The sequence below is a fragment of the Petaurus breviceps genome, unplaced genomic scaffold (genome assembly GCF_028583685.1).
Source record: "Petaurus breviceps papuanus isolate PSGF00001 unplaced genomic scaffold, PetGlider_PUasm1.0 37, whole genome shotgun sequence".
NCBI lineage: Eukaryota > Metazoa > Chordata > Mammalia > Diprotodontia > Petauridae > Petaurus > Petaurus breviceps.
The window spans coordinates 93,626,819-93,654,728 of record NW_027186296.1 but is presented as its reverse complement, the minus strand read 5'-3'; the positions used below and the strand labels follow the sequence as shown (position 1 = coordinate 93,654,728).

Here is a 27,910-nt window from a genome sequence, read left to right as displayed (position 1 = left end):
GATGTTTCTCTGGACTCCATTTCCCATGAAACCCAGTATACTTCTCCAGAGGGGTGATGACTCCCTGAACCACGTCATCCTGGGAGATGATGTCAGGTGGACATGTCTCTACTATAGGAATATACTGGTAAACTGCTTAAAAACTTTTGTCCTAGAGATTCAAAGCCTAAAAGAAATCCCAACTCCATGTTAAATGACAAAATGCAATACTCACCATATAGCCCATCAGTGATGGAAACGTTAGCCATTTTGACTATTCACAACAACCACCACTCTTAAGTCAGGCCTTCATTGTCACTCACCTGGACTACTGCCATTTGATGCCCTCTTCTAGTCCCTTTCCCCTCCAATTTTTCTTCACCCAGCTACCAAAATGATCTTTCTAAAGAAGGGCTGATCAGGTCACTCTCCTGCCTGAGAATCTTAAGAAGATCGCAGAATTTGAGAGGTGGAAGGAAACTCTGCAGCCATCCAGTTCAACTAATAACCCACAAAGGAACCTCAATGTAACGCACCCAAGTGGTTGTACAGTCTCTGCTTGAAGACCATCATTCCCTGATTTGGGGGTGGGAGGTGCGCCTTCTCTCTGGCCAGCCTATTCGACTTTTGGACAGCCCTAATTGTTAGATACTGTTTTCTGACGTCAAGCTTAAATTTGCCTTTTCAGTACCCACTCATTGCACCTGATTTTACCTTCTTATGAAAAACAAAACAAGCCAATTCTCTCTTGCACTTGGTAACCCTTTACATACTTGGAGACCACTATCCTTTCCCTGCTACCCCAGTTTGCTTCGAATAACATCTTCCTGTTTCCTCTAGCACAAAATAGCCTTCAGCTTGGCATTTCACGTCATTTAATCCACCTTTGCAGGTTTATTTCACATCACTTCCTGTCATGTACATTATAGTGCTACCAAAGTGACTCATTTACTGAGCCTGTTCCCAAACTCCTCTGTGCTTCTTCAAATCCTGAGTTTCCTTTATGAGTCTCAGCTGAAAGTCAGCCATAAGAAACCCATTGCCTTGTTGCTAGAACTCTCTCCCTCCTCAAATTGTATTTACTTATCTGTTTAGATTAATGAATGATTTATCCACCCACCCTTTTATTTATCTAATTTCTTATTAATTTATTTAGTTGTTTATTTAGCACTTACTGTATGCAAATCGCTGTGCTAGGTACTAAAAATAGCAACAGAAAAGACAGACTCTGCTCTCAAGGTGCTCACATCCTAAAGGGGGAGACAACACATTGAAAGCCATAGATGGTGTCTTTTGACACCAGTGGAATGTAACCTCCTTCAGGGCAGGAACTACTTACTATTCATTTGTCCTTGTATACAGCCGGCAGTAATTAAATGCTAATTGAATTGAACTGACCAAAGCATAGTATCAAAGCATGATGGAATCCAAGATTAACTTGAACATGATTTTCCTGAGTTAGACAGGATTTCTTTCTCCCTGGAAGTTTACCCAGAGTTTCTACAAAGCTCCAGGTGGTCAATGTTCAGGGCTATTTGCATGATTGCATTAAATTCATGCTAGCTCTTTCAAATCTATGTTTTTACTCACTCTCAATAAGGCTGGTAACTTCTATCAAGTCAGATATTGTAGTTTGATTTGTATGTTTTATGATCAACCCACTGGACTTGGGGGTGCTGACATTTTGTTCTTCTAGAAGCTTGGGGATGCTTTTCGATGCAATCCCGGCGATGATGTTACACCTGGAACCAATAGTATTACAGATGCTGTCCCATTGCTCAATGTCCTGTTCAAATGGTTAAAGAAGCAAATAATTATTGACATTTACTACACAGAATCTAGCAGAAAAATATGAATAATCTGGCACAAATGAGCACAATATTCACTTGAGCAAACACACCGCATTTTCCTTTGCTCGGATTGAGGTAATGGCTGCTAAAACAGTGAGAAAGATTAATACACCCCTCATACAAGGGCCTGAAAACACCTGGATCAGGCCCAGAAGTGGTCAGGCTGTAGGTGAAAAATTATTTTAATAAGCACAGAATGTTTGACTAACTCTACTGCTTCCACATGAACATAGGTGGTAAATCTTTTTTTTTTTTTGGCTTTTGGAGGGGGTCAGGCAGGGAAATTGGGGTTTGGTGACTTGAAATCTTTTTTTTTTTTGGCTTTTGGAGGGGGTCAGGCAGGGCAATTGGGGTTTGGTGACTTGCTCAAGGTCGACCACACAGCTGGTAAGTGTTAAGTGTCTGAGGCTAGATTTGAACTCATGTTTTCCTAACTCCAGGGCTGGTGCTCTATTCACTACACCACTTAGCCACTCCCCATCTCACTCTGATGGCTTCCATCAGATATATTATCTCCACTGCACTGGTAAGTAGGGGTCAAGCAGTAACATTTTGCAGACTGAGTTAGAAAAAAAATCTTCTTACAAAAGGCTGTAAGGGCTACAAATCAGGCCTTCTCATTTTTTATAGTCTATCATATTTTCAAAAAATGATTATTCTTTCCAAATGAGATAATGTATATCATCATCTCTGCCACTAGTATGTACTGGTGTTGTTAAAGCCTTTAAAAAAAAAGTTGAGCTTTCTAAGGCAGAATGTAAATCAAAGGCCAGCTCTCCCACAAAGAATTTAACTGTGATATTAAACATTGAAGCACTGGGGGTGAGGAGAGCAGATGCCATCTTTCTCACTAATTAAGAGTATAGCACAAGCTGGGGAGAGGAAAGGATTCCTTGAGCTGGCACATGGCACTCCAGAAGGGGCCAACGCAAATGTCTTCCCCCAGAGAAAGAAAGAAAGAAAATCATGCTTATTTATTTGTATTTTTTAAAAATCTTGTCCCATAGTTTTTAAATTCCTAAGATACATATTGGTGATTTTAATTTGGAGCAAGGATGGGGAAAGTAGATTTTTCTTAAAAGTTTGGGTCACTGAAGAGCAAATGACTCTTTTCAAGAGGATCAATTTGGACCAAGAATAAATCCCACTACTTCAGATTATTTGAAATGCAGTGTCTTGTTTCAAGTACATAGTGTCCCAAAAGTCTTAGTGCATTTCAAAGCTTTCATAGTAATAATAAATGACGAAAGCTTAAGAATTTACTAAGACTTTTGGTGTACCATGTATATACATACACACATACACATATACAGATGTATATATGTATACAGACATTTATGGAAGTTAGGCTAAAAATGTTGTTTAGTAAAAGTTGGAATATTGTGAAAAGAGTATTGGGGGCGGCTAGGTGGCGCAGTGAGTAGAGCACCAGCCCTGGAGTCAGGAGGACCTGGGTTCAGATCCGACCTCAGACACAACACAAAAATTAGCCGTGTGACCTTGGACAAGTCACTTAACCCCAACTGCCCTCCAAAAAAAAAAAAAAGGAGTATTGGATTTGCCTAAATTCACACCCTAGTTCCATGGCTTGGGAGGATAAATCATAGCTTCCTTGAGACTGTTTTCTCATCTGTAAAATGGGAATGTTGGATACAATCTTTAAAATTCCACCAATTCCAGATCTTCTGTTCTTTTATGTAAAAATCCTTTCTGAATCAGGATTTTTCATTCTTCTTTTGTGCAATAGATCAAAATTCACATGATTACCCTATTAACAACAGTCAAAACAGAGAATTCTGCTTATGTGGCAAGGGTATGTGTCTGCATAAGTAGTCCCTGCCAAAAGGACACTTGGCCTTAAGTAACGTTATAGGGGTCTGGTCAATGGACCTCCATCCTCAGAGCCTGTGTGTGTAGCTGGCTCTGCTTACTGCCAGCCCAGTGGAAGAAGCTGGGGAACATGCTTCTGGAAAGGCATCATCAAATGTAATGGCACCTGATTTTGGAGCATGCCCAAATAACTTGTTTCACTGTGCACTCTGAAGAGACAGACTTTTGATTCATTGCTGAACCCAAATTGAGGTGCATTCAAAAAATATTAACCAGTCAAAGTGAATTTCCTGCCCTTGTTCTTCCCTACTTGGCTATATTCATATGAGGAGGCAAGGACTGCCATTAGCCCTTGGTAAAGGTTCAAGGTCTCCCCATAGGAGCTTCCTGCCATGTGGCCCATGAGCACATGGCCCTGTTGTGGCTTCTTTCTTTGTTGTGTCTATCCTTCCTACCTCTTTTATCTATCCTATTTTATCTATCCTACCTTACCTTTTAGGTAAAGAAGTATTTGAGATGTCTACAAATACATTAGCTTCAAAAGGTCAGAATATCAAGAGCCAGAAGTCTGGAGACTGGGGACAGCTAGGTAGTACAGTTAATAGAGCACTAGCCCTGGAGTCAGGAGGACCTGAGTTCCAATCTGGCCTCAGGCACAACACTTACTAGCTGTGTGACCATGGGCAAGTCACTTAACCCCAACTGCCCTTCCAAAAAGGAGAAAAAAAGTCTGGAAACTGGAGTTCACTCTGGGATTTTCTAGAAGGCAGACAGTGACATATTTGGTGCAGTATATATGAAAGACAGTCAAGTGAGAGCAACTGGGTTAATTAATCAACTATACTAGTGACTATTCAGTGGGGTGATTGAAACTATTTAACATTTGAGCCTTCTCTTCCCAGGGACTGAGATGGTAGATGGGATAAGGCAAGTTCCAGTTTGAGGGGAATGCTTTGAAAATTCTCATTTTACTGGATTTTTGCAGAAAAGATCCCTTTGTAAAAAAAAAAAAGCTCATTGATGTTAAGTAGTTAAATAAAACCAAGTGTACTAATCACTGGGGAATGATATTAGAGTGAACATACACCAGAATAGAGATTTGAATAGACAGCATTAAAACAGAGTCACCCCAGCTCCTCAAGATGGCCCTAGAATCTTGAGGTGGAGAGGTAGCCATCCTTGTTCAAGGAGCTCTGTCTGCTAGTGTGCATGTTGGATGGGAAAGTAAGTCCAGAATCCTACTACAGTATGTAGATCTCACCCCAAATAAGTGTGTTTTCATTATCTGTCTGCCCAGTCATCTTGTTTAAAATGGTGCAAGGTTAAATGTCAGCAACACAAGTCCAAATGATCACAAACTAGGAACAAGTGGCATCCAAATTAATTAGTTCTTATTCAAATAATACACACATTTAATTGACCCTTTTACACATTATCTCATGATCCTTAAAACTCCTGTTTGAGGCAGGTAGAGGGTAGTGGTATTACTTTACAAATGAGGAAATCTAGATGCAGAGGTAGAGTGGGAATACAGGTCATCTGACTCCAGTTCTAATACTTTTTCTTTTAGACTTTTTATACTTCCCAACCCCAGCACTGTACTCAGAGGCCATGAGTTCAAATACTAGTGCTGCCATCTGTGTGACCTTGGGTAACCTGTTTGACCTGTAAGGAGCCCAATTCCTCATCTGCAAAAGGAGAGGTCCCAGCTTTAAATTTATCATCTTACGATCCTATTTTATAGTCATGAGTTACGGAGTGCTACCTTACTTACCTCTTTCCTCACAGGATCAATTAATGCAGTAATTGAGGGGAATTTATTGATTAGGTCCACATACATATCAACCATCTCGGATGGACTTTTGAATACTCCTGTCATCACTTCATACTTTCCTCTAGCCTGATACAAAGAAGTAAAAAGTTAAAATAAAATGGGGGTAGTGTTCAGTCATTTCAGTCATATCTGACTCTCTGTGACCCCATTTGGGGGTTTCGTGGCAAAGATACTAGAGTGGTTTGCCATTTCCTTCTCCAACTCATTTTACAAATGAGGAAACTGAGGCAAACAGTGTTAAGTGACTTACCCAGGATCACACAACTAATTAGTGTCTGAGGCTGGATTTGAACTCAGGTCTTCCTGACTACAGGCCCAGCACTCTATACATTGTGACACCTAGATGCCCCAAAACATGTTTTTCATATCAAACTTGTAGTTCAAGAGTAATACATATGCAAACTATTATAATGCTCTATAGTTTACAAAATACTTTTCTTAGAAGAATCCTAGGCAAGTATTATTATGCCCATTTTGCAGATAGAAAGACAGACTTAGTCACACAACTAATAAGAGAGAAAACTGGAATTCCACTCCTAGTATTGCCCTTATGGGATGGTGTCCCCCTAATCAGATTCACGGAATCAAGGTAAATCAACAAGCATTTAAGTGTCTACAGTATGCCAAGCAGTGAGTTCCTATTCTTAAGGAGTTCACAGTCTAACTGGGGAGACAAAATGTAGACAACTATGTCCAAACACGTTATATTCAGGATAAATTGGCCATAATCTCAAAAGGAAGGCACTGACATTAAGAGGAAAGGATTCGGGGCGGCCAGGTAGCACAGAGAGTAAGAGCACTGGCTCCAGTGTCAGACTGACCTGGAGATCGAATCCCGGGCTCAGACACTTAGCACCCACCCAGAAACACCTGGCCGTGTAACCTTGAGCAAGTTACTTAACCCCAATTGCTTAGGGGCGGCCAGGTGGCTCAGCGAGTAAGAGCACCGGCTCCAGTGTTGGGACGACCTGGAGATCGAATCCCGGGCTCAGACACTCAGCACCACACCCAGAAATAATAACTGGCCGTGTAACCTTGAGCAAGTTACTTAACCCCGATTGCTTAAAAAAAAAAAAAGGAGGAAAGGATTCTTGTAGAATCAGGGTTTTCGCTGGGATTGGAAGGACGGAGGAAGGGCATTCCAGGTATGGGGACCAGTCAGTGAAAATGTCCCACATCTGGAGATGGGTTGTCTTGTGAGAAACAGTAAGGCCAGTGGCATTGAATTACAGAGAATGTGAAGGGGAGTAGGATGTAAGATAACTAGTAAAACAGATTCAGATCGTATTTATGTGGGGGGAAAATCCCTTTACATTTTATGTCAAATAGTAGCTGTTAACATGGACATGGGGACAAGGTTAATACTGTTTGAAATGAAATAGTTGCTATGAGCCAGATTCACACCCCCCTTAGGACCCCACAGATTTCTTCCCACTGTTTTTAAAGGGAGCCTTATACATAGAGAGAAACCTGGAGGTACAGAGTGGGATGGAAAAATTACTTCGATTTAGGTTTTTTAAATGGTGCCAGACACCCGACTGTCTGGGTACAAGGACAATAAAGTGGAGTGAGCTCATGGAACAAGAGAACAGCAGTGAGAACCCTGCCCACTCACAAGAGTCTAACTACAGAGATTAGCTTTTCCACCAACAATATGCAAACAACTTTTTCATTGTAGGTAGGTTACACTTCTGTTCTTAAACAGCCTCAGATGTAAAATAACCATTAGGCTGGTGAAATATTGAAAAAGAATATAAACCAAATGCAGCTGTATGTGGAGGCAATGATTCTATGCCACCATATCATAGACTAGTACTTTGGCTTCAGTCCTATTATTAAAATGACGTGTCACTTTGATGAAAAATCCCTCCTTTGAAACTGTGGATCCCCAAAATCATTAACTATGAACTAGGAGAAAGAACACAGGATGAGGAATGGTGGGGTCTAGTCCTAGCTCAGTCTCTGACTTGCTGTAGGATTCTGGAAAAATCATTTGACTTCTCTGGGAATCATTTTCTCAGTTGTCAAAAGTGGGGGTTGGATTATATCATTTCTGTGGTTCCTTCCAGCTCTAACACATTATGATTTTTAAGAGAAATAGACTTAAAGGATTAGATTTCATTTCAGCTTCCAGAATACCAGCCAAGTTTTCTATGTTCAGCTATGTATTTTAAAGACTGGGTGTCCCCATCTCACCAAGAATTATTAATGCAAGGACAATTCACAGGCCTAATTCCATTATTGAATGAAACAAGAACTTTGATTTTCTCCATTTATGACTTGGCCTGGTTTACCCCTTCTTAAGCAACTTGGTGGCCTCCCACTGCTAAGTGCTTAGCATATTAAATTCTGAACTTAATGTGCACATCTGATTGGTAATAGCTCATTGCAACTCAGAACTCAGGGGCTCCTGAGATGGGCAAACCTCAGCCTCCCCAAGAAGTAGGATTATAGATGTGCATCACTGCACTGAATCAGACATATATTATCAAATCAGTTAATCAGGAAGCATTTATTAAGAGCTTTCTATGTGCCAGACACTGTGCTATGCATTAGACATACAAGAAAGGAAAAAAAAAAGGAAAACATGGTACCATTCTTCAAGGTTTACATTACATTGGGGAAGAAAATGTAAACACAAGTAGACATGTACAAAGTAAATATGAGGGATCCTTAGAACAGAAGACATTAATAACTGGGGTACCTGAAAGACCTCCTGCAGAAGGTGGGGCTTGAAGAATCTTGAGACCAGAGATTCTGAGAGGCAGAGTTAAGGAGAGGGAGAATTGCAGCAGGGGGAGAACCAATGCAAAGGCACAGAGACAGAGGAATGTTCCATGTTAAGAACAGCAAGAAGGCCATTAAGAGCTATAATCCTACAGCAGAAATCCCCAGGATAATTTCCTTTTAGAAATTAATATAGTGCTTTGAACAAGATGGAAACATAAACTTCATTCAAAAAAGCTCTAACAGCCATAAGAAGTAGGAAGAACATTTAAGTGGTTGTGGTAACATTAAATTTTGACCATATCAGGAGTTGGGGACAAAAAAGGGCTCCTCCTAGGAAGAATATTTTCAAAATGATCTGGCAGCATCATGTGTATAGGTAAGTGTTTGGTTTTATTTTGTTTTAAATAAAGTTTGGCTTGACCATAGGGTGTGTTCATAGGAGTAATGCATGATAAGGCCAGAAAAAGTAGATTGGTACCAGCTTGCGAATGGCTTTAAATGCCAAACAGAGAAATTGTATTTCTTCCTAGAGGTAATAGAAAACCATCTGAGTTTATTTAGTAGGAGGGGTAACATGGTGTGATCTGAGCTTTAGGAAAATCAGTGGCAGCCATGTAGAGAATGGACTTGAGAAAAGGAAACCAATTAGAAAGCGATGACAATAGTTCATACAAGAGATGAGTGTCTGATTTTGAGTGGTGGCCATGTGAGTAAGAGAAGGGGGCATATAAGAAGGATTAGGATAGGTTAGATAGACATTAGGAGCCTATAGCAATAATCCAGGTGAGAGGTGATGAGGGCTTGATGTGAGGTGGGAAATGGAGAAAAGGGAGTCATACGGAAGAGATGTTTTGGGGACAGAAAATGATGCAATTCGATGATTGGTTAGATATATGAGGGCGCAGTGAGAGTAGAATCCAGGATGACATAACAGTTATGCATCTCTGGGAACAGAAAGATGATGAAATCCTCAAAAGTAATGAGGAAGTTCAGAGGAAAAGCAGGCAATGGCGGGGGGGGGGGGGGGGTGAGAAGCTGCTGAGTTATGTTTTGGACATATTCGGATTGAGATGCCTATGGGACATCCAGTTTGAAATGTTTAATAATCATTTGTTGGTATGGAACTGGGGATCATGAAGGACACTTAGGGCCGCATATATAGATGAATAAATGAATGAATGAAAAATGAAAAAAATCAGCAATGACTATTCAAGGCACTGGAGGTACAAGTAGAAAGGTGATGACAATCACTTCTCTTGAGAAGCTTACCTTTTAAAAGAGAAGTTAACAGATGCAAGTGTTTCAGTTCCAAATCAGACAGAAAGGTCCCCAGGTAATCTGCCTTTTTAAATGTAATTTCCACTGATAAAACAATGTCGACTTCTGATATTGAACCACAGGACAGTGCCAAGGACTTTGGGGGCCCAGAACTTTCTTTTCTGGGTCCTCAGTAGCTGTGGCTACTGATGAGGTGGGATCTGCAGCCCCTGGAGAAACAGCTGCCAGGTCACATCCCACAGGAATAGGCTGGACTGGGAGCAGAGCAGTCTGGGGTACAATTGCTTAATCTAAGGCTTCTTTGTCCATTGGTAGAAGTTAATAATTGGTTAGTGTTTGTACTAGCAAGGATGAGAATCATCTGTATGTGGATAATAATTGAGTCCATGAGAGTTGATGAGCTCATTAAGCTAAAGATTATGGCAAGAAAAGGGGACTCAGAATCTTCGAGGTACCCACAGTTAATAAGCTGTGATATGGACAAAGACCCAGTGAAGGAGACTGAAAAGGGACAGCTAAGTGGGAGAAAAATCAAAGTGCAGTAAACCAAATGAAATAAAGTAGGAAAGAGGAATGTCATGGAAACCCAGAAAGGAGAGAGTATTCTGAAGGAATGAGTAGTCAACAGTGTCCAGTGCTACAGAGGAGTCAGGAAGGATGAGGAAATAAAAAAAGACCATTAGACTCAGAAACTAAGAGACTACTGCTAACTTTGGGGAAAGAGTTTTCTGTTGAATAATGAGGATAGAAGCCAGATTTCATAGAGTTTAGAAGAAAGGGAGAGAACAAGTGGAAGCAGCTAGTACAAATGAGTTTTTTCAAGAAGTATGGCTGAGAGGGGCAGCTAGGTGGCACAGGGAATAGAGCACCGGCCCTGGAGTCAGGAGGACCTAAGTTCAAATCTGGCCTCAGACATTTGACACACTTACTAGCTGTGTGACCTTGGGCAAGTCACTAACCCCAATTGTCTTGCCTACCAAAAAAATAAAAGTTTGGCTGATAAAGGGATATGAGATGCAGGAAAACAACTAGTGGGGATGGTTGGATCTAATGAATTTTGTTTTGTTTTGAAAGGATGAAGGAGACTTAAGTGTATATTTATGCAGGAGGGAAACAAGAAAGAAGTGGATGGTAAGAGATTGAAGTTGAGAGAGAGAGAGAGAGAGAGAGAGAGAGAGAGAGAGAGAGAGAGAGAGAGAGAGAGAGAGAGAGAGAGAGAGAGAGAGAGAGAGAGAGGGTAGCTCACATTTACATAGTACATTAAGATTTTCAGAGCATTTTAGGGGGGGGGGAATCTGCCAGAGAGGTAGGAGGTGATGGGATCAAGGACACCCATAGAGGAATTGGCCTTGACAAGGATAAGGACCACTTCTTCACAGAGACACTGGAGTAAGGGGAAGATAGCTGGGAATCACTTCAGAGAAATGATGTCCACTCTTGAACTCCCAAGGACTTGAGTTACACAGCTGCAGAATTCTAGAAAAGTAAGTGACCTTGGAGATGCTCTAATGATGATGATGATAAATAATGATAGCTCACATTTACATAATACATTAAGATTTTCAGAGCACTTTAGACACATTATCCTTATATTCCAGTCCCCTCACTTGATAGAATGGGAAACTGAAGCCAGAGAGATGAAGTGACATGCAGAATAACACACTGAATGGCCAGTTTGAGACTATACTCGAGAGAAGCCCAAAGTCCATGGCTAGGACATAATGGAGAAGAGAATGAAACTCAGGTCTTCTGATCATAAATACAGCTCTCACACCACCATTAATTCCACACACATTATTATCTTTTATAAGCACCAGTTTAATGGAGGAGACTAAAAATGTGAAGATACGAAAAGCAAAACTTACGTAGTCAATCAATTCATGTGCAGCACAGTTTATGGCTAAATACAAGTTGATTCCTAGCTCCAGTCCCAGGTTGCCACAGATTCCTTGTATTAAGAGCAGTGGCTGTTCAATAGTATCATAGTTGATTGACAAGCAACCTATATAGGACAGCTTGCCAACTATTTGTGTCTACAAGACAAACCAAAACAGTATGTGTGAACAGAACATGTTATCTTGCAGAGGGACACTTTGTAAATAGGCATAACCTAGAAAAGTTGACTTTCCTGGTGGTATGTGGAGCTAGCTTCCTGACTCTCCAACATTAACTTTCTAAATTTAATGATGTAGAAGACTTGGTGATAGTTCCATATTCATCTGTGGGCAGGATTTTCCCTGCTTAGCTGGGAATATTGTGTATTGTTTCTCTGATTCTCAGTATCCACTGTCATGGTACATACCATCTATACCTCAGTTGTCAAAGGGCAAAGTTCATTCTGGGAACTGGAACTTTCCTATTCTATATCTTATAAATGCTTTTAGTGGGACCCTGGATTTGTGATCCTCATTCATACTATGGTATAATTGTTGTCTCATCCATTAGATTGTAAGTTCCTGGAGGGCAGGCACTGTCTTTTGCCTTTTTTGTATCTCTAGCACAGTGCCCAGCACAGCAAATATTTACTGATTGGTTGATTGGTGGCAAGTAAAAAGTGTTACTCTAGCCACAGAGACCTAAATTTTAACAGAAACCAAAGTCTTAAGTTAATGAGATGAAATTATGAAATTTGATTTTAGACCCCAGGCAGTCAGTAGGGAAAGACCTGGAGGGGAAAAGGGCTTTGGTAGAGGTCTGATCCACTCATTGGGGCAAGTCCAGATGACAGTAGGTATATAAAAAGTTCTGATCTCTCCTTAGGCCTGGTTAAATTCTGCAAATGAGTAGTCCAAGTGGAATATAAGTCAGTCATACTCAAAAGCACACAATAAATAGGTTTAAAATGAGGTATCATGTTGTAGTAGATAGACATGGAGTCAGGAAATCTGGGTATGTATTCTGGTTTTAACATATGCTAGGTATGGGGACCACAAGCAGGTCACTTAATGTCATGGAGTCTCAGTTTTCTTGTCGGAAAATTAGAGCAAATAATGTTTGCTCTACCTACCTCACTAGGTTGTCATCTTCATTTGTTAGAGAATTGGCTGGCTTTGGTGGAAATGAGCTATTTAAAGTACATAGAACCCTCCCTTTTCGTGAGAATGTAATAGTAAAATTAAGTTCATCTGAATGTGTTACTGACTCGACATATCCAGTTTCTAGAGGTTATCTTTTTTGCAAAATTTTCATTATAAGATATATTTCTGGCTGTTATATTTACACATTGTCAACAAGAGGGATGCTACTCCTTGACTTTCCTGACCCAATTTGAATTCATGGCATAATAGTGTCTTTGAAATGGTTTTTGTAGCTCAATGAGGTAAAAGGACAGGTGGAAATGCCCTATAGTACTGGATTTTATTTAAGTCCTGGCTGTCTCTGATATAAGTCTGAATCAATTACTAGTGGGCAAGTGCTTCACTTGTAGAAGTTCTAGAAATGATCTTTTTTCACTTACACAGTCATCACCACTTTCTGAAATTTCACTAAGCCAGCAGCCTGCTGGTGTTAACAAGCAGGCAGCCTAATTAGGCAAGGTGATATCTCTGAAAAATAAAATATTTGTGAAGACATGTGAAGCACTGTACACATGTGTAAGAGTCCTGTCAGGACTTAGATTGGCTGCCTTGGGAGAGGGCCCAAGTTTCAAAAGACTCTAGTAGTTATATTTATATTGCAAGAATATGCCCATATAGTGGTGAAAAGACAGATTAAACATTAATTGGAAACTAAATAATCTAATCCTAAAGATTAACTGGGTCAAAGAACAAATTATAGAAGCAGTCAAAAGTTTCTTTAAAGAGAATGACAACTGAGACAACATACCAAAATGTATGGGATGCAGCTAACAAGTACTTAGGAATAATTTATTTCTCTAAACTCTTACATCAATAAAATAAAGAGCAGATCAATGTATTGCACAAGTAACTAAAAAAAAACTAGAAAAAGAACAAATTAAAAATCCCCAATTAAATACCAAATCTGAAATCCTGAAAAACAAAGGAAAGGTTAATAAAAAATGAAAGTAAGAAATTGTTGAGCTAATAAATAAAACTAGGAGCTGGTTTTATTTTTTAAAAAAATTAAGATAGATAAACCATTGGTTAATTCAATTTAAGAAAGTAAAGAATATGCCCATATATCTGTAGAATTTACAAGGTTGAAATCCAAATTCATTAGTGCTTAGCACAGCATAGTAGGCACTTAATATATGTTTATTGATTGATTTACTTACTGAACCTTTTTTCCCTCCATTATGACTTTTTTTGGTCTCTGGTTTTGGAGTATGGGGCTGTGAGAAAGGAGAAAGAAAACTGATCAAGAATCATATGGGATTCAAAGAAACATATCAGTGGAAGCAACCATCATATTTGCTTTCCAAGCCATCACAGAAATGATACAGCACCACAGGCTTTATCTATATGTGTTGCAACTTTTCTGTTTATATCTTTTGGATCAGGGTTTTATTTAGGTAACCCATGGGAATTTTACATAGAGACTGGATGCAGAACATTTTTAATAAATATGTGTGAACTCTTGTCAATGACTCCCAAAACTTTTTTGGCACATGACTGAGTATCTGTCATTTGGGAATGAATACGATAGGGAGTGAGAGGTTTTCCTTGGTGTCCAAACTTTGTGACCACATCTATCACCCACAGTCATATATACATACATATAAGGTGGGAGTATACAGCCATGTCCTTCTGAAGAATTATCTTCCGGGACTATGACATATGATTGATTGTTTTGTTTTTTCCATATCCTTGATGGTGGCAAATCACAAGAAAGTCATTTTGGATCCTAACTTGGTAAGGTGGATGATCAACCTGGATAAAATTTCTTAAGGTTCAAAAAAGCAAGAAATAAGTACAAAATAATGAGAATAGTTGTCTTGTGTGCTTTATAAAAAGGCAGTTATAAAAAAGGAATCCAAAAGCACCTGGAATTATGGAAGCATTACTAGAATAAGTATATAGCCTTCAGAAATGATTGCTATAAAGGAGACATGCATTTAGATTATTGAGTTCTGGTCCATCTGTTGACAAAATAAGTATTATTTTTACAGTCATATGTTATAAACGTATACATGTAGCATTCATCCTCTGTCTGCTTTCTATTGTCACCTCCACATAGCCATGCACAAGCACACAAGATTACAGGTCAGGATGTCACCAAATCTAGTTCTTTTCATCTTCCCTTCCCCTGTGGTGCTATGCACCTGGTAGAGGCTCAATTACTATTTGATTGATTACCAAAAACATATAGCTTCCTTCTCTCAATTCATTGAATTTCTGTTCAATAATGGTATATAACCAGATTCCCATCCTTTACTTAGTGAAAAAAAATATGAAAATGTGTTCCAGAATGAATGTTTTTGCTAGATGAATTTTTTTTAAGTTAAACCAAAATCCAAACTTAACAAACAAAACTTATCGTTAGCAAGCATTAGTCATTCAATAACCTCATGGAGTAGTGCATGCAGTTATGGAATCCAGAAAAAAAAATCTAGAAAGAGTGAATCTAAGGGAAAAAATGTGATTGTCACTTATCTCTACCAACCTCCACTGGCCCAAAATATCAGTACCAAGCATTCTGTAACTGAAGCAAAGAATAGTGACAGCAATAAACTATGGTCCCAGACTTGGCATTTTCCACTTTGAAAAGAGAAGTCATGCCTTTGGTGCCTTCATTCATTTTCATAAATGCTTTGTGTTGATTTGAGCTTTAATGTGACTGATGACAGTCATTACTCACAGAAAATATTCCATTTCTCCAGTCCATTTTTCAAAATGGATTTAAAATGAAGAACTAATGGATGGATGTGCTTAACTATTTTTTAAAAACCTGATGCCACCTTATGCCTTTAAAAATAACATTTTTCTCTCTGCATTGTTAGTATTCTAACCTATAAAACCTCTTTTAAAAGAATTTGGTCAAGTAACATAATAGTCATAATTTTTATGTTTAAACACTTGGAATTTTGTTACATCTCCTTTCAAAAGAAGCATGGTATAAAAGAAAAAAAAAGCATGCTTTTTTTTCTCCAGAGGTCAGGAGACTAGGCCTGGTTCTACCATCAACTTTCTGTCACTTTATATAAATCATTTCACTCTTCTGGGGCTGTTTCCTCACTTGTAAAATTATGTAAGCTGAACTAGAGAATCTTCATGTTCTCTTGCATTGCTGATATCCAACATTTATTCATTCAAATATTTTATTTTTTAAATTTTTTGGGGAAGGGGAATAAGTCTTTAATTTCATCAGTATGGTTAATAAGAAAATGGTGGCTATTACTGAGCATCTTAGTCTAGGTTTCAAGCACGACTCTGCCCCCCAAAATCAGTGTCCATTCCAAAGGCTTAAAAGGAGTACTTTTCCTTCATTATTATTATTTTAAAGTCAGGTTAAGGTCTTATTCCCTCCCACAGAAGATTTTTACTTCATATTCCAGAGGCCAGAGTTTCCTCTTACATTCAGTGAGTGGCATTAGGGTCATGGAGTCACAGAATTGTTTCCTCTAAAGGCAGACAAGGCTATGCATTGGGATCATTTCCCTTTGAAATCTCAGTGAAACTTCCATAGGAAACTAGAATTGGGACTCTCACTCATTAGACAATATATAAACATAGCTGACAAAAGGACCCAGCAAAAAAGACAGTACATTTTCCAGAATAATGTCTATATAATTCCATAATGTATGCCAGATTTGATACTAGAAAGTATATGAGTATACATTAACACATTAAGCAGTAATTAAATCTTTTTACTTACTTTGTCAATAATCTTTATAATTTGTTTCTGAATTTCTAGAAGCATTGTGATACCCTGCAAATGAAATCACGATCTTCAGAAAATGCACTTTTATATATTTTGAATGGAAAAGTTTACACTGAATATATAGCTACTTTAAAACAGGCTCTGATTTCTGCTCATAACACATTACTGCCATTCACATGCTCTGTGTAGTTCAGCCAAATTGGCTTTCTTGTTCCTCCATTCTCCTGGCCCTGTGCCTTTGTATTGACTGTATATATCCCCATACTCTGGAATATACCTCCACCACACCTTTGCCTCTTAAGAGTCCCTGGCTTCCTTCAAGACTGCCCAAGAACCACCTTCTACAGGAAACCTTTCCTGGTCTTTCTGGCTACAATAAACAATGACGGTGACAATGACAACAGTGACATCCATAGCTCACATTTATATAGTGCTTTAAGACTGATAAGTCACTTTACAAATATTATCTCATTTTATCTTCACAACAATCCTGGGAAGTAGGTATTATCATACCATTTCACAGATGAGTAAACTTAGAAATGAAGTGATTTCCTTGGTGTTACACAGTTTCTGAAACTGTTAAGTTTCTTTTTTTTTGGGGGGGGGGAGGGCAATTGAGTTATGTAACTTGTCCAAGGTCACATGGCTAGTGTGTGTGTGTGTGTGTGTGTGTGTGTGTGTAATGTCTAAGGTTGGATCCGAACTCAGGTCCTCCTGGCTCCAGGGCCAGTGCTCTACTCACTGCACCACCTAAGCTGCCCAGAAACTGTTAAGTTTCTGAGGCAAGATTTGAACTCAAGTCACCCTATTTCTGGATCCAGGTCTCTATCCACTGCACAATTTAACTTTGCGGTGTTCCCCTTCCTCCTCTCCACCCTCTCCCCAAATTCTTTGTATTTACTTTATAAACATATTACATATGTTTACTATTATGCATGATTATATTACATAGGTTTATTATATATAAACATATTTTCTATATATATTTATTGGCCACATGGTCTCCCTGTTAGAATGTGGAGAATCCTTCAGGGCAGGGACCGCTTCATTCTTGTCTTCCATTTTCCAGTGCCTAGCACATATATGTCTGGCACATAGGAGGAGATTGATAAATGCTTTTTAGTTGGTTGATTATTCCCATCTCTGTTGTGAAAGTCTATGAAATAGATGTGTGCAACATCACAAAAAGGTCAAACTACCACCAAAGAGAAACTGTGTTATTCGGTTGTTTCAATAGTGTCTGACTTTTCTTGACCCCATTTTGGGTTTTCTTGGTAAGGCTACTGGACAGGTTTGCTTTTTTTAGTGTGTCCCCCATTTTACAGATGAGGAACTGAGGTGAATAGGGATTAAGTGACTTGCCAGGGATCACACAGCTAGTAAGTGTCTGAGGCTACATTTGATCTCAGATCCTCCTGGCCCCAAGCCCAGTTTTCTATCCACTGTACTACCTAGCTGCCCAAGTCTAGTGTACTTTCCACTAATAAACAAACTCCAGTTTCCCTAATCAGTCAATATTACTATTAAGTAAATAATTAGGTATTAGGGAAGATTGGCTGATTAGAAGCATATATTCCATTTGTAGGCTATTTGATAAAATGAATAAATGGAGATGGTCTAATTTTGATTCATGTTCCACTTTGTGATATCTCTTCTTTTTACTACATCCCTTCCGGAAAGCTTTTTCCACTTCTTTCCTTTAATTCCTCTACCTTTGGGGCCATAAATCTAGCTGACCTAAAAGAAAAATGTACTGATGAGAAGAGTATTTTTCTATAAAAATTGTGAGACAGCCTGAGATACTTGTTGAACTGTTAATCCAGGGTGTGGAATACAGATCACTTCTTTCATCAGATTGAGTTTTCCAGGTGATGGCTTTCCACAGCTGAGCATGGTGACCATCAATAATGGAAGGGTCAGTGTTCTTGGTGATTCCTAGAAATGGGGACACATGAAAACAAGAGTAACAAAATGTTCATTGCTGACTATGCAATTAACTTTATCCTGCAATAGATACTGACCTGTTTGTATTTCAGTGATGCAATATTTAAATACAATGGAGTATTGGTCAATGTGGCACATGTTTTAACCACAGCTAATGATACAGCCCCTATAGCCATACTTCCATGGAGTATGGGCTCAGGGGGCTCTGCTGGTGGTATTGGTTTCTCTGGAATAGCCTCCTTCCTGCCTGGAAGATTGGAAAAGAGATACAAACATAAGCTAAGTGGTCATGGGAGGCATTTTCTTGACCCTTTTTGGTTTGTTGATTGTTTTGTCAGGTGTTTATGTTTCCTTTTTATAGTGGAACAATTATTATATTGTTATAGCTATAATTGGTAGTTTGCATAGCCTTTGGGGGTTATTTAGACACTTGCATATTTGTTTGAGAGCAAACCAGCAAAGATGAATGTGTGACAGGGATCCAGTGGGGACATGCTCAAACATAGGAAAGCTCCCTTCTAAGGAGCTATTTTATTCCCACTTAGAGACCTGCCCCCAAATAGGGTCTGGGTTTCTAGTCTGCCAACAAGGATGGTCATACTTTATTGTTGATCTGGGCGGGGGGGTTACAGGGAAAGAGCAGAGAAGATAGTAGGAGGGGAGACTAATGGCTTGTAAACCAAGGAAAGTCTTTTAGAGAGGAGGAAATCCCATCACAGCTCCCTGAATCTCCTTGAACAGACAGCTGATTTCTGGTGATCTGCCACTTTAGTAGGACGAAACATAATTCCATGATGGGTAGGTTACAAAGTCTAGCTCAGATCTGCCCCAAAGTGACCATGGAGACAGAATCTAAGTCAAAAGAACCAAGAGAGTCTCCTATCCCCTCTTTTTTCACACAAATGCTAAAGAACCTTCCATGAATTCATGAAGCTCGAACCTCTTTGTCCTTTCCTCTTTGGAGGTGGTGGTGGCGGCGGTGGTGATGATTGGGGTGGAATAAACCCTAAAGATAATGGCTGTTCCAGGCTCAGTTCTAATTCTTTACTCTCTTTATCTTCTTGTACTTTATTTGCAAAAAAATTCCTGGATAGGGACAAAAGCATTCCATTATAATAGTTTTTTCAAGAATATAATTTTGTCAAGTAGTAGAGTTGCCAACAGAGACATATTTAGTGTTTCATGGATTAACTCTACTTTTTAACTGCCTCAGAAAAACCTCATTTGAATTTCCAAGGCTAGTAATTATATCACTAAAAGAAAGTTTTAAAATTAAAGTTAACTTTGGTCCTAAATCAATCAAATATATGCTTAGATTCCATAGATTCTTATTTTTGAAATGTTTGAAAAAAATGACATTTTAATAAAAAAGTGAAGACATTAATCTGAATAATTATTTGTGTGTGTGTGTTATTTAAATGGAGAAATTTATAGGCAACAAGATAGTAGAGTGGATAGAGTGCTAGCTAGGCCTAGAGTCAGGAAGACTATCTTTGTGAGTTCAAATCTGGCCTCAGACTCTTACTATTCATGTGACCCTGGGGAAGTCACTTAACTCTGTTTACCTCAGTTCCTTATCTGTAAAATGATCTGGAGAAGAAAATGGCAAATGCCTCCATAGTCTTTGCCACAGGGACGGCTAGGTGGTGCAGTGAATAGCACTGGCCCTGGATTCAGGAGGACCTGAGCTCAAATCTGGCCTCAGACACTTAACACTTACTAGCCCTGTGGCCTTGGGCAAGTCACTTAATCCCAATTGCCCTGCCTTCCCCCTCCAAAAAAAAAAAGCAGAAAGTAAAGAAGAATGAAACTATCTTCACTAATTTGCTTATTGTATTATTGTAAAAAATGGTGACAATCATTCCAAAATGTGATGGTATATTTTCAAGTAGCAACAACAACATTTCATCTATGCCACATTTTATTGTTTATTATATCTTTTGTTCATAGAATATCTGTGAGGTAAGGACTGCAAGTATTATTCATCTCCATTTTATAGGTGAGGAAATAGAGGCTGAGAGAGCCCCATCTTTGCCATTTATTTGATGTCTCTTCACTCTCTGACCCCTCCTATTGTGCTTTTCCTATGTGTCATTCATTTATTCAACAAACATTATAATTAAACATTTCTTATCCTGTAGCAAACTATGCTAGGTACTGGAGATAGATGAAATGATATATGTTGCCCTCAAGAAGCTTATAAACTCATGGGATAATGTCACACATTATACAAAGGTAGAAAATAAGGCCAAATATTCTAGGTAGAATATGTAGGAAACATATGTATTATGTGCAGAATATGTAGGAAAGGACAGTGATAGGTGAAATTGGGATGAGAGGGATTATTTTGGCTGGGAGGGGGAATATGCAATAGTTTCATGGAGGGAAGTGGGACTGGGTCTTGAAGTAAGAGAAGGATTTCAAAAAGTGGAGACATGAAGGAATTCATTTCAGGTGAGGGAAGAGCCTGTTTGAATGCACAGAGGCAGAAGGGAAGGGAATATGCATTTATGTAGCACCTACTATGTGCCAGGAACTGTGTATGCTAGGTGCCAAGTGTTATGTGTGCTAAGTGCTTTTTACAAATAATATCTCTGTTATCCTCACAAAAACCCTGTGAGGTAGATGCTATTATCATTCCCATTTTATAGATGGGGAAAACTGAGGTAGACAGAGAAGAAAATAGTAATCTAATCTGAATGTAGATTTTATAGAGGGGAGTTGTATAGAATAAGGAAAGAAAGATCTAGACCTGGATAGGTTTTGAATTCCAGTATAAGGAATTTTCCTTTGATCTTGTATTTAATGGTGAGTCACTGAATTCTTTGGGCAAAGGATTAACATAAACAGACCAGTGAATTAGAAAGATTCCTTTGACAGAACTATGGAGAGGAGTGGGACCAGAGGCAAGGAGAACAGTTAGCAAGTTTTATAAGATTCGTCCAGAAGTATTGAGGGGCTGGATTTTGGTAGCATAGAACAAACATGGTACCTAGCCTGGAATTAGAATCAAGCAAATCTGTCAAATAAATGAATGGCATGTATGAAAAGTATGGTGTAATGGAAAAAGCAATGGGTTCAGTCACAAGTCTTGAGTTCAAATTCTGACTCTGGAACTTAGTACTTCCTTCCTAAACTGACTTCAGGGAGCTCCCTTTAGAATATGGAGATCCTTTACCACGGCACATGAAGCCAAAATGAAGCAGACACTTGTCTGTGCAAGACTTACGCAAGTAATTGATCCACCACCCCCTGTTGAGTTGGTTCCAGTCCTTCCAGAAGCTCCGTCATTGACTCGTTTACCCACTGCACAGCCGCACTGATAGCTTCATTCCGTTCTAATTCTAGTGCATCCACCACCTCAGGCATTGCAGTTTCCAGTACTTCCAAGTGAGAAGAGATGACAGCAGAAGTAATGCTCTGAAAGTCATACAAATTGATTTTATTTTCCAGTTAAGTTGTAGAAATGTTACTTACTGAAATGAACAAATCCACCCTTTCTTCTTGAAATAATTAATCTTAACATTGAGATATTTTGTCATCATTTGGGGAGAAAAAGAGAAAATGTGATTTTGTTCCAAGAAGCCAAACTAAATTAACCCTTTTATTTCATCAGTGCCTCTGTATTAATTATTTAATAGCTCCTTGCAATGATTATTTTTCAGGGTTGTTAAGAAGATGAAATGAAGAAAGAAATATAATGCTTTGCAGCTTCAAAGTGCCTTTAGGTATCAATTAGTATTATCATCATGGTGTAGAGGAAAGAACATTGGTCTGAGATACATAAGACCTGGTTCTAGCACTGCCTGGCACAAACTTCTGACTGGGCAGCTCATTTCCCTTCTTTGAAATTCAGTTTCCCCGTCTATAAAATGAGAGACTGGATAGTTGAGTGCTAAAGCCCCTTTCCACTTTCTTTCAATCTATGGTTCTAACACAATAATAAATTTCATAATAATTATTGTTCTAGAAAGAACTGAGATAGAAGCAAAGTTTTTTGTTAACAATAATTATGTATTAAATATAGTATAAAAGTTTATCACACCAAAAAATGCTTATGACAATAGTATAGCTCTTATCAATGATCTCCTTTTCCATGTAAAGTTTACAGCAATAGTACAATACTTTGATTAGGTTCATAGTACTGATTATATTAATATAGAACATGACAGTTGTCAAGGACTTTAGAAATCAATCGTTTTACTAAGGAGGAAACAGACCCAGAGAAGGAAAATGACTTCTCCAAAGTCAGTCAGTCAACCAGCATTTATATTATGTCCTAGGCATTGTAGTAAGTGCTGAGGATACAAAGAAAGTCAAAAGAAGCAGTCCCTTCTCTCAAGGAGCTCACAGTCTAATAGAGGAAATGACATACAAACAAAATCTATACATAATAAATTGGAGATGATCAACAGAGGAAAAGCATGAGCATTAAGAAGGACTGGGAAAAACAAGAGAAAGGCTTCAGGGAAATCAGGAAGTAGAGGTGAAGAAGGAGTGAATTTCAGGCATGGGAGATAGCCAGTGAAAATGCCAAGAACTGAAAAATGGATTGCTTTGTGTGAATAAAGTAAGCAAGCTAGTGACACCTGTTTGAAGAGTTTGTGGGATTGAAGAAGATGAAAGAAGTCTGGAAAGGTCAAAGGCAGTCATGTAATGAAGAACTTTAAATGACAGAGGATTCTATATTTGATCCTGGTGGTAACAGGGAATTACTGGAATTTATTGCATTGGGGAAGCAGGGGAGGATTAACATAGTCAGATCTGTGCTTTAAGAAGATGCTTGACAATTGCACAGAAGATCTACTGGAATGGGGGGAGACTTGGGGCAGGGAGATCAACCAGAAGATTACTATAATAGCCTAGGGTGAGGGGATGAAGGTGTGGACAAGGGGTGGTGATAGAAGACAGAAAAGGGTCCTTCCTATGTGACAGATGTTATAAAGGTAGAATTGACTAGACTAAACAGATAGATGTAATGGAGTGAAAAGGAGAGAAGGGCTGAAGATGACACCTAGGTTGTGAGGTTAGGGAACTGGAAGGAAGGTGGTCTCACAGTGGCAAAGCTGAGAGTACAACGTGGGTCTTCTGACTCTCAATCTAGTGGTCTTTCCACTATTTCATTCTACTGTATCAAGACCCAAAGTAAACCAGTTAGGTGCCTAAAATACTTAAATTTAAGTCTATACCAAAAGAAGGGGGTGTTAATGCCCCTTTGGATATGTTTCTGATTACCAATGTCTTCTCAAAATGTTACATACAGAACTGGACAATATATTAGGCTAAGCTGCTGGTGTTGTTTAGGTTGGGGAAATGTAGGTATAATAAATTCCTAATACTCTGTAATTGAGAAAATAAAAATTAAAAAAAAAAAGCTCCAGGAAACAAATTCCGGGTCTAATCAAAGAATAAGTTCTGAGTGCTCCAGACAGATTTCTGGAGAAATATTTAAAATTATGGTAATCAACAGATTATCGAGGCAATGTACATTTGTTGTTCAGTCACATCTGACTTTTTGTGACCCCATGGATCATAGCATGCCAGGCCCTTCTGTCCTGCACTGTCTCCCAAAGTCTATCCAAGCTAGTGTTCATTGCTTCCATGATACTCTATCCATCTCATCCTCTGCCATTCTCTTTTCCTTTTGCCTTTTATCTGTCCCAACATCAGGTCTTTTCTAACAAGTCCCATCTTCTAATTATGTGACCCAAGTATTTAAGCTTTAGCTTCAATATTTGACCTTCCAGTGAATAGCATGAATTGATTTCTTTAAGTATTGACTGATTTGTTCTTCTTGAATGCTAGTATTCTCCAGCACCACAATTTGAAAGCATTGATTCTGCAACACTCAGCTTTCCATATAGTCTAACTGTCACAGTCATACATTAATTGCTACTGGAAAAATGATAGCTTTGGCTATATGGACCTTTGTGGACAAGGTGATGTCTCTGCTTTTTAGTATGCTATTCAGATTTACTATAGCTTTTCATGCAAGGAGCAAGTGTCTTAATTTTATGGTTGCTGTCTGCAGTGATCCTTAAGCCCAAGAATATAAAAGCTGATGCTGCTTCCATTTCTTCTCCCTCTATTTGCCAAAAAGTGATGGTACCAGTTGCTGAGTTCTTAGATATTTTATGTTAAGCTTCAAGCCAGCTTTTACACTCTCCTCTTTCATCCTCATCAAGAGGCTTCTTAATTTCTCTGCACTTTCTGCCATCAAAGTGGTATCACATGCATATCTGAGATGACTGACATTTCTCCTGGAAACGTTAATTCTAGCTTTTGAGTCTTCTAGCCTGGCATTTCACATGATGTACTCTGCATATAAGTTAAATAAATAAAGTGCTCCTTTTCCAATCTTAAACCAATCAGTTGTTCCATGTTCAACTCTAGCTGTTGCTTCATGGCCCCCATGCAGGTTCTTCAGGAGACAAGTGAGATGATCTTGGTACTCTCATCTTTGTGAGAACTTGTCACATTTTGTGGTCATCCACACAGCTTTAGTAGTCAGTGAAGCAGAAATAAATGTTTTTCTGGAACTCTCTTGCTTTCTCCATAATCCAGTGAATGTTGGCAATTTGGTCTCTAGTTCACTCAGCTACTATTTATTAATACTATGTGCCAGGTGCTATGCTAAGATTTGGAGATACAAAGATACAGTCTGTGTTCTCAAGGAGCTCACAGTCTAAAGTAGGAGACATCATGCAAAAAACTACATAAAAGCAAGATATATACAAGACAAATTGGAGGTAGTTACAGAAGGAAAGTAATAGTATTATTATTATTATTATTTTGCAATTCAAATAAATTACCATTAGTACCTTGAAACCCAAAGCCCAGTAAAGAACTGTCATGAATAAAGCACAATAAAACAACAGTAAAGAAAATCATGCAAAGCCATACCTTAACCTGGTTTTGAACTGTGCAGAATACTTCGACTTTGAGAGTCTGATGACCCATGCCATCCAGTACTATTCTCCCTACTACTTTGTATATGGTAGGAGCCTTTGCAAGCTTTGAAAAGCAGTTTGCCTTCAAAATAAAAAAATAAGCATTGTAAAATTATAAATATCAAATTTCTTTTACTCAAAGTGTCAATCATATAATTTACTTTGCTGCTTGTATTAAGCCTATTCTTAGCTTCAATTCATAATGCCTGAATTTGACAATGACAGTTCGGCTGGAACAACTCTTCCCTCAGGTACAGAGATACAAGTTCATCCCAACACTCTCTGCCTCTTCAGACAGCATGACAGCATGGGAAGATGAATTTTGAACAAACACAAAGTGCCCCATGATATTTTTTAATGTATACCCCAAATGTCAACCTAATTCTCTAACCAATATACCCAGTCTGAAATACATGGGTCAAATGGCAGTAGAGAATGTTATCATCCATATAAATTTTGTCTAGGAATCCTGAGTCAACCAATTTCTATTGCTCTCTGTAAGATATCTAACATTTGTAATGGTGAAGAAAAATGCAGCAGCTGTATTTCACTCACCATGAATCCATGAATAATCCTAGATATTAAAGGGGTTTGTTGGAAACCTTAGTAATAGTAGTTTTGTGGAAGTGGAGAAGGAAGAAGTCATTTGGAGAGATTTCAAGAAAAGAGATTGAAGATGGAAAGTGCAGTTGAGGTAGGAAGTTCTCTTAAAGTATCATTTATTTGCAATGGGAAAGAAACCAGGTTGCAGAGGAAAGAGAGGAGTACACAAAATGAAGAAGGAAAACTATCCTCCTCTCATAATGGTATTATAAGAGTTAGAAGGGAAGGGGAAGAGAGGAAGTAATTTGCCTAAGAAGCAAAACTACACCCCACTTCATGATACATTGTTGATTTACTGTAATATCATAAAGTATCACATTCTGCACAACTAACAATAATGTACATTCTAAAACAAACAATATAAGTATACAAAATATACATACAAATACTATAACTATAATGTATCAGAGAAGATGCTACAGCAGAAAATAATCTAAAGGTTTTTTCCATTGGTTACAGTTTTGAAGGTTAATGTATATTGTAGAATGAGTAGGGGGCTCACTGAAATTATATGGGATTGAGAAAATAATTATATTGCATCCATTTTTTTATTTCTACTCTTCAGCAAAACAAGGTTACATTGATATTAAGTGATTTTATTTACACTTCAGGAGCATGTGAAATACCCCAAAGAACCCGTTTACCATGGTAAAATGTAGTTTATAGATATACCATGATAAAAAAGTAGTTTATAGACAAAGCTAAAAGAGACCTTAGTAGTTTAAGCCTCCTACTTTCCAATATGTGAAAATTGCTGGGGTACATTTGCTCAATGGACTGTCTTTTGGTTTTGCAATCATTTGGGTACCTTATTTGTACAGTCCTAGTGAGTGTCTTCTTCCTTATCAAATCCTAAACATTCTTCAAGATCCAAACCTAGTCCCATGATTACTGTGAGCCTTCCCTAAGCACAACAGCCTTCTTTGTTCTCAGTTGGCTAACATTCATTAAGCACCTACTATATGCCAGGTATTGTGTTGAGTATACAAAGAAAGGCAAAAGACAGTCTCTCTCCTCCAGGAGTTTACAATCTAAATGGAGAAGTTTGAAAACTGATCTTTTCCTTCTCTGAAATCTTAATATTTTATATTATGTGCCATATATTCAACTATTTAATTTGCCATGATTAACTTTGGTTAGGGCTCCAAATCCTTCACATATAAAGTCTTTTTTTCCCAATTATGGTGTAAACTACAGTAGGGCATGAACTATGTTATGTCAACTTGGTGTTTTGAAAAAAAGTGACCTTGGTTTTAGCTCTGGTTCCCTCATTACACCTGAATTTGGGCAAGTTCCTTTACTTGCCTTCCCCTTGGTTTCTTCCTGGGTAAAATGAAGGGGAGATAACTTTTAAGGGCTCCCTTGGGTCTATATTTCTTTTCAAGAAACTGTATCTCTCATCATCAAACATTTATTGAGCACTAGCTCAATAAACACTTGTTGATTTGAAGGAGAGAGATAATGCTATCCAATTTTCAATGACTATTTTTTAAATTTCACCTTCCTGTGTCTCATAAACTACAGGTGGGCAGAGCTAGGACCCTGGCAACTGTAATTTTGACCAATGTGCCTCTTTCAAGTAAGAATGATAGTGCCTCCCATTTGTGAAGCACTTACCAGTCAAAGAGCATTGCCTCATCTAATAATCCTCATAACCTTGTGAGGTAAGTTTCCAAGTTAGTATTATCTCCCTTTTTAACAGGCTCAGTGACTCTTCCCAAAGCGAACAGCTAGCAAGGAAGAAGTCGAGACTAAAATGTACGCCTAAGGTTTCCTGGTCACGTTCACACATCCTTTAATAAGCTTGTGGCATCACCGAGCAACGGCAGAAAAAGTGAACTTGAAATCAGAACTTCCCTCAGGATTTGGCCTTGAAACTTGCTCAGTATGAGCCCATGTACAAGTCGCCTAACCTTCTGGAGACTCGGTTTGTTCCTCTGTAAAATAGGAATACTTTTACTTATCTACCTCATATAAAGCTCCATATTAATGTGAATTAGACACTTCACCTCCCCCAGAAACACATCTTTCTCTCCTTCCCTTCCCCTGCCCTCTGCTCCTTTCTCTACCCCCCCCTTCTCTCCAACACACACACACACACACACACACACACACACACACACACACACACA

The 27,910-nt window shown here is 38.6% G+C and overlaps 1 protein-coding gene across 1 annotated transcript in view; it reads right to left on the bottom strand.

Moving 5' to 3' along the window:
* Window positions 1-27,910, bottom strand: part of ENO4 (enolase 4) — a 37,445-nt gene that overhangs the window by 9,096 nt on the left and 439 nt on the right. The window contains exons 2-11 of the mRNA XM_069099042.1: window positions 25,129-25,257; window positions 21,455-21,645; window positions 19,166-19,311; window positions 18,303-18,472; window positions 18,085-18,216; window positions 16,276-16,329; window positions 13,736-13,792; window positions 11,367-11,534; window positions 5,434-5,559; window positions 1,570-1,765 (exon numbers count right to left, since the gene is read on the bottom strand). Coding sequence (XP_068955143.1) covers window positions 1,570-1,765; window positions 5,434-5,559; window positions 11,367-11,534; window positions 13,736-13,792; window positions 16,276-16,329; window positions 18,085-18,216; window positions 18,303-18,472; window positions 19,166-19,311; window positions 21,455-21,645; window positions 25,129-25,257 — 1,369 coding nt within the window. The remainder of the gene's footprint in view (window positions 1-1,569; window positions 1,766-5,433; window positions 5,560-11,366; window positions 11,535-13,735; window positions 13,793-16,275; window positions 16,330-18,084; window positions 18,217-18,302; window positions 18,473-19,165; window positions 19,312-21,454; window positions 21,646-25,128; window positions 25,258-27,910) is intronic.